The sequence below is a fragment of the Aptenodytes forsteri genome, unplaced genomic scaffold (assembly GCF_000699145.1).
Source record: "Aptenodytes forsteri isolate BGI_AS27 unplaced genomic scaffold, ASM69914v1 Scaffold309, whole genome shotgun sequence".
NCBI classification, from domain to species: Eukaryota; Metazoa; Chordata; class Aves; order Sphenisciformes; family Spheniscidae; genus Aptenodytes; species Aptenodytes forsteri.
In genome coordinates this window covers 7,630,554-7,637,548 of record NW_008795857.1, presented here as the reverse complement: position 1 = coordinate 7,637,548, position 6,995 = coordinate 7,630,554, and the positions used below count along the sequence as shown (strand labels likewise).

General features: G+C 36.6%; 1 protein-coding gene across 2 annotated transcripts in view; it reads left to right on the top strand.

The window, feature by feature from the left end:
- Positions 1 to 294: 294 nt before the first annotated feature.
- PRKD3 (protein kinase D3) overlaps positions 295 to 6,995 on the top strand; it is a 46,751-nt gene continuing 40,050 nt past the window's right edge. The window contains exons 1-2 of one of the 2 annotated variants that reach the window (XM_009283797.2): positions 298 to 602; positions 991 to 1,324. In XM_009283797.2, the coding sequence (XP_009282072.1) occupies positions 1,034 to 1,324 (291 nt within the window). In that variant the 5' untranslated portion in view covers positions 298 to 602; positions 991 to 1,033. Of the gene's footprint in view, positions 1,325 to 6,995 lie in introns of both variants that reach the window. The other variant, XM_009283796.2, reaches the window with a different exon arrangement.

Genomic DNA, 6,995 nt, shown 5'->3' with positions numbered 1-6,995 from the left:
CCCCCTTTTTTTTTTTTTCTTCCCCCCCCCCCTTAACTGTTAAGTGCTTTGCTCTGCTAAAGTACCGTTAATTAAAAAATGTGGTAACGTACTGGGCAGTGTTAGGTCTGATTTGTCTTGTGTATCGTACAGTGGGAAAACAGTTAAATTCAAGTACAGAATGTTACTAACATAACTTATTTGAGTACAAGGAATTGGTGATCCTGCTGCTTCAAAGTAGAGTGGTTATGACATTGCTATGCAATTTTATGCATTTAATGCAAAATGACAACTTTATCTTTTCCCCTACAGGCAGAGTACAACGTTTCAAAATGCTGGAGATTATCTGGGTGAAGCTAGAGATTACATTTAACGTGATTGTGTCTTCAGACATTCTGCTCCTGCATTTCATGAGCTAAAATATTTTATGAAAATGAAATTAGATACCTTCACTGATCTCCAAGTTAACCATGTCCTGTGAATTCAGAGAAGACTTTCTGAAGGAGGAATAGATTCATCACATACGTGGACTTCTGTTGTTGCTCAAGGATACACTTTTTTCATTCTAAAAGGCTGTCTACATGAAGATGAGTCTGCGTTTAAGACATGATCTGTGGAATTAGGTGAACGAGGATACTTTTAATGAGTTACCAACATTTATTTCCATCTGTATTTCCAGCTTTTTTTTTTTTTAAATACATAAAAATGAAGGACAAGTATAAAACAGCAGAGCTGATGTATTTCTGTGAGGCCTTTATGTAAGCCTCTGTTGTCCAGACGCGGTGCTAAAGGACAGGCAATCTGCTTTTGATCAGCTGATTGTAACTGTGGAAAGAGAACCTTTAATTTAAAGTAACTTACAGCTGAAATTATTTTACTCTTTGGCTTGCACAGAATGAAAGGGAAAATTAAGTTTTACTGGTCAGGGGCATTTTACTGAACTAAGAAAGGGAAAGTTACGTTATCCTTGTTTTCATTTCAAACCAAGAACTGACAACATATTTTTCTTAGAATTTGACTACTAGGCAGATCTCGACAGAGTAAAGCAAGTCAGATGTCAGCAAACAACTCTTCTCCCCCATCCTTACAGAAGTTTTCCCCGCCTACGTGTCATGCTGCTGCACCACAAACCCCAACTTTGTCTTCAAGTCCCCAGTCGGGGCTCTCCAGTCGACTCTCCAATGGCAGTTTCAGTACCCAGAGCCTCACCAACTCCCGGGGCTCTATGCATGGGGTCTCCTTCCTTCTGCAGATTGGTCTCACTCGAGAGACTGTCACCATTGAAGCTCAGGACCTGTCCCTCTCTGCTGTTAAAGACCTCGTGTGCTCTATAGTATACCAGAAGGTATGGTATAACACTACCATGTCCTGCTGATGGCAACAGTTGTTTTGTAACAGACTGCTAGTAATAACAACATGTGACTGGAATATGCCGGGAAGTTTGGTACAGTGACAAAGCTCCATGTTAGATGCTTGCAATTACGCACAAAGAAATTTTGCTAACTCCCAAGATAGAAGCTTTTAATTTAAAAGGAGTGAACTCTCCTGTTACTTTCTTGCTTGTGAAATCTAGTAAAAGAAGATGTAGTAGTAAATTTTCTGCAAGAATTAGTTTTCACAATATGGAGAAGTATGTTTTTTCCTTTCAGTGATTGTCACTGATATCTTAGGTTTTTACTAGTTTATGCTTACTACTGTTAAGGAGTATTCTTGGAACAGTATAGTCAGCTGTAATGAAAGGACCAATTGTGGCTACAGAAATGTACCGCAGGCCTGCAGACTTGCATGATACTAGCTTTTCTTTTTGTTTCTAGTTAATAATTAAAACCCCCACCAAACAGCTAAGACTGTCCTAGTATTGTTATGCCATATAAGGAATACATGCGTTACTCTTTTATGAGAGGACTATTATTAGCATAATTTCTATTAAGAGGGGGTCGACCAAGAAGTAAAAAAAACTTAGCGTACTTTTCAAATGTGTCTTGGTTAAGCTGTTGCAAGTTCTGACTCTCTAGGAAGGAGATAACATTGATCTTGCTGTTTTTGCATCAAAGTTTTACCTTTATTTAGGTTAGGTAGGTTAGATCCTACTAAGCAACCTGAAAAGTAGTTAACGTTGTTTCATAAAATAATGAAGAAATAACTGCTCTTTTCCCTCAAGACCAGGGATGGATGAGAGGGAGGGAGTTGAAGGTAGATTATTTTGTAGGGAATTGTTTTCTCCATGTCTTTCATTGTTGTGATTGGTATTTATGGTTGATTAGTTTTATTAGATGGTTCTTTTTCACTTAATAGCTTGAAAGAAAGTAAATGCAAACATTATATGAACTCTCATTTGCATATGCTTGTGTATCTTTTTTCCCCATCTCACAACTTACTGCGTCTTCCATATTTTTACAAAATAGTTGGCAAAAAAGCTGATTTCATAATAACTTTATGGGCTACCAAAATGTAGTTCAGCATGTTAGTTCCTTTCTGAAGAGACAAGTTATTTGGGTTAACGGTTTTTTTGGGTTTGTTGTTTTTTTTTTTTGTACCATGCATGTTAGGTGCACTTTTTTGCAGCCATTTTAGGGGCTGCTTTTTCTTTCTGTATCAACTCCTCTTTGCATCTGCATATTTCCTGTCTTCTATCTTAAAGATGAAAACAAATACTTTCACACTTATTTTTTTTTCCTTTCTGTTCTTTTGGCAGGCTCAGCTAAAAATTTAGTCAAGTTCTTGTTATAGCTCAAGAAACTTCTTATATGCTGAGCCTCATCTACTGCAAAACTGATGAGGATTTCACGATCAGTTTTCCTTTTTTGTCTGGCTTTGATTCAGTTTATGCTCTCCTGTAGCCGATGCTACCAGTAAATGACTGCTCAGTGAGAACATGTTTGCAGGCAGCAAACTGATCAGGAAACAACCTTACGTGTGGTGGATTCATCTTTCATAAGTAGTTTTGCAGCTAGTGCACAAGATGCAGTATCCTCCCTCCACCCTCTATTTGACAGCAATATGTCCTGCTGTGACGTTTTTTTTCTCTTGGATCTGGTGACTGTTGCAAGCGTATTAAATATTCTAGTATTAATATGTAGATAATTTTGTATTTATGTAAACATTGTGAACTGTTTTCTGTGTGCTGTCATGCATATAGCTGTCTGTTTTTTCCAGTTGAAAGCTTTGAAGCTACTGGGTATGCCTTTGAGATTCAACAGTGTTAAAGCTTCCCTTTCCTTTGGTATTCCACTGCCTGCTTAAACTGTCTTTTCTCGACCGGTTCCTAGCTCTCGACCTCAGGGTACTGTATAGTTTGTTCTTGTGATAGTTCTGTAGTTAGCAGTATCTATTTACTGTTGCAGTTCTTTAATGAAAAAGGAGAAACATCTTTTTTTACTTGGGATCGTTTATAGCTTTTCTTCTTATTTGAGTGGTATCTTTTACTAGAATTAAATGGAATTTTCCTTACTTATTTTTAATAGTGCTTTTAAATCACGTTTCAGCCTTTTATTTCTCTACAGATCTGGAATAAAAAAAAAGTTCAGGTATCCTTCCTATTTGCTTGGGAGCTTGAACTGCCTGCCTAACTCTTATTTCAGGCTACAATTACAGTATCAAAAATGTTCATTAGGACTTACAGCAGATCTCTGAGGAGGCTGGATTTTAACCTTTATAAAAGTAATTATAGCATCCTCAGAAGTTTTCAGAAAAATAACATGCCTTACCTTTATTTCTTTCAGGGGAAATTAATCAACTCGGAGGAAAAAATCCTGCAAAAGCCTGTGTTGGAGAGCAGTTTAGTTAGGAAATAAGTACTGTGTTTACCTAATGCATTTTCATAGCGCTTTCTGTATTGCCAGTCTTGCTGTATTGTTGATGGTCAGCTGTGCTTCCTGCTTCAGACACTGCTGTTCGGTGGAGCTTGTTCAGGTTTTGCAGAAGAGTAATTAAAAGTAGCATCAGCAGAACTGAAACTAAAGAGATGTGTCTGCAAGGAGAGCGAGATGAGTAATGCAAATATTTGATGTGTCTCAGCTCTGTTTAAAAATGTTCTAAACATCAGGAGAGGAGCAAAAACTTTTTTTCAAGTTTAAAGTTAAATTTGAGGAGCACTATGTTAGGGGTATTGTATATTGGAATGCTTAATAGAAGTCCTCAGAAAAGCCAAACTTTAGACTTTATAGGGATGCTTAAAGGATTCTTGGTTATAGTCTCAATCTATCTGCTCTGTTCGTTCCTTATCTAGATTGCTGTATATTAAAGTACCAGACATACAGTGCTCAGGGCAAGTCTGAAGAGGAACCAAAGCATGAACAGATATGACTGCTGGAATAGAGGGAGTGTGTTTAGAAGCAGAAAAATGTGTAGTATAAGTTGCAGATGGACAGTGTGCGTCCTTGCACAATGATCAGATATTACAGAGGCAAGTTCTTAACCCTGTTTTGTGTTTAAATACTGTTTCTTCATTCCTTGCATGAGAGGACATGAAGTAAAACATAGGGCTTACTAGCTTAAAACTAGAAACTCGCATGTGGTGATGCCCCACTGCCTGCAAACTGAGAATTATGTAGGACGGCGTGCTATAAAGGCTTTATTCTAGCTTATTTATTTTGTTCTAGTTAATCTAATAGCTATAAATGAAAAACATTTGATATTTCTGTGCTATTACTTGTATAGTATCAGTACCTGTGAGATTTATCATAACTTTTTTCTTAAACTTAAAAATCTTTCCTTTCATGATTCTGAAACTTCCTTTATCTGCCTTTTTCATCTACAAACCTGTCCTTCATCCTTTTCATTTTCAGTCATACTCAGCATCCTCCTTCTTTACATACTTTTCCTCCAATGGCTTTGCTACATTTTGCTCTGAAGTTAGGCCAATTGCCCTCCTACCTTAGGGTGTTTGCCTGAAATCCTTGTGATCCTTTCTAACGGTTGCCTTCTCTTTGACTTGAGTACTGATACACTGCTTACCCATACAATCTGTTTCTTAATCTTCCAGACTAGTTTTCTTTTTACACTTAACTGAACCCACTCAAACAGTCACCACTTAGCAAAGTCAAAGGGGTATTTCTTATGTCTTACTAATTAACAAACCTCGCTTGGATTTTTCTTCTGTATTTTCATAACATGGTCGTCTCATGTCTTCAATTTAAAAAAGAAAAAAAAAAAGAAAGCAAACCAAACTTATTTTCTCACTCTCTTCTTCTTTCTTTGCCCTTACATATTTCTAGTGTTTCATTCATGTTTGCTGCATTTGTTTCCTGTCTATTTATCCTTTTCTTACTGAACTTGATCCAGCCTAGTATTTTTTGGTCCATCTTGTGTCTTATTTAGTTTACCTCCAAAAGTAATTTTTCCTTCCGTGGCCTGCCTGTTTTGGATTTGTTCTTAAACCTTCTCCACCAACAATGTTTACAATTCTGCTATTGCTGAACTCTTCCATAAGTAGTATGGGTTTTCTAAAATTTCTTTCTTCAAAGTAGTCTCAAAATTGTCTTGCTTACGTATAGGCTTGAAATGCTTATCTAGCACTTGTTGCTTTCATCTTGATTCCTGTAACTTTTGTGTGTTTGGTGTCTTTGCTTTTGCTAGCAATAATATTTTTGTTGTCTTAATTTTTCTTCATCCTAATGTGATCACTCTCTTTCAACTGCATGTGTAATTGTCAACAGCAAATTCATGATTGTGTATAATCTAATTTCTGCTTGATTACTGGCTTTCTTTGTGCTTCTTTGTTCTCTCACCTTATTTTTTGGCTATTTTTTCCATGATGGGCTTTTTGGTCATCTTTTCTCTATAGGCAGAGTCCTTAAGGTGTCATTGTTTACCTTAAATGCTGTTTCCTCTCCCAACAGTACTTATGCTTTCTTACTAGTGTTAATTCCCTGATTGTTTCCTGCCACATTATGCTGGTTTGACTTGCCTGAATTCAGGCCTTAATCTGTCAATAGCCACTTACACAGGTACTTAACATGTACACACTCATATTTATTTCTTCAGGACTCTGAACTGGGTAAGGTGTTGAGAACACAATCACTGGAAGTATAGCTGTGTTTAAAAGGAGTTAAATTTTGCATATTACACCTGCTTGTGAGTCTTTCTACTGTTTCTGTAGTTTTGTACTTTCATTGTTTTTATAAATGTTATAGTGCTGGTACATTGTATTCCCTGGTCAATAATTTAAATAATCTGAATTGAATGTGATCCTATCAGTATGTATGCACTTTTTTGATAGTCCTGCCTATTATTTTAATTAGACTAGGTGGGATTTCATTTTTGATAATTGGAATATGACTGAAGTCCTTGGATTGTTTGGAAAACCAGCCAGTTTCCTTTGAAGATGAAGTAGACTGGGGGGGCAGGGGGGAGGGAGATGAGGAGATGTGTTCAAACATTTTGCTTTGATAATCAGTGGAAAAAAAGCCTGACATGAAGAACACACAAATGTATCTGTAGAATTTTTTGACCGAATGACAATTAACTGTATACCTGTATTAATTGTATACCTAAGAACTCAAGTTTTAATGGGGCTGAATTAAAGTAGTTTGGATAGCTAGTTCTTCAGTGAGGGCTGCTGAAGGGGAAAAAAGTGTTTATTTTAAAATACTTTAAATTGTCATGTTGTGAAAAGACCAAAACATGTGGAATGAATATAAGCTTGTCTTCCAAAGGTTTGGACACTGTCATGGTAATGGGGAACTATCTAACCAAATTGTGGCAGAGGTGTTGAAGCTTAATATGATTTCTCAAGTGTTAACAGATGTTTTACTAATAAAATATTGAGAAGTAAAAGAATTATATTACAAGGATCATATTACAATCCATCTATATTACAAATGGGTCTCTACAACTCTTGCAGTAACAACTTAATTTGGTGTAATGAACAGTACTGCAACCGTCCTGGGTTTTTCTCCAGGTTAAGCTTATGGTGCTTATTTTTGAATGGCTCTAAAATTAATGCAAATCATGTTTTGTATTCATCAGCTGTGCTCAAATCTCCCCCCCCCCCCGCTTTTTTCCTTTTTTTTTTT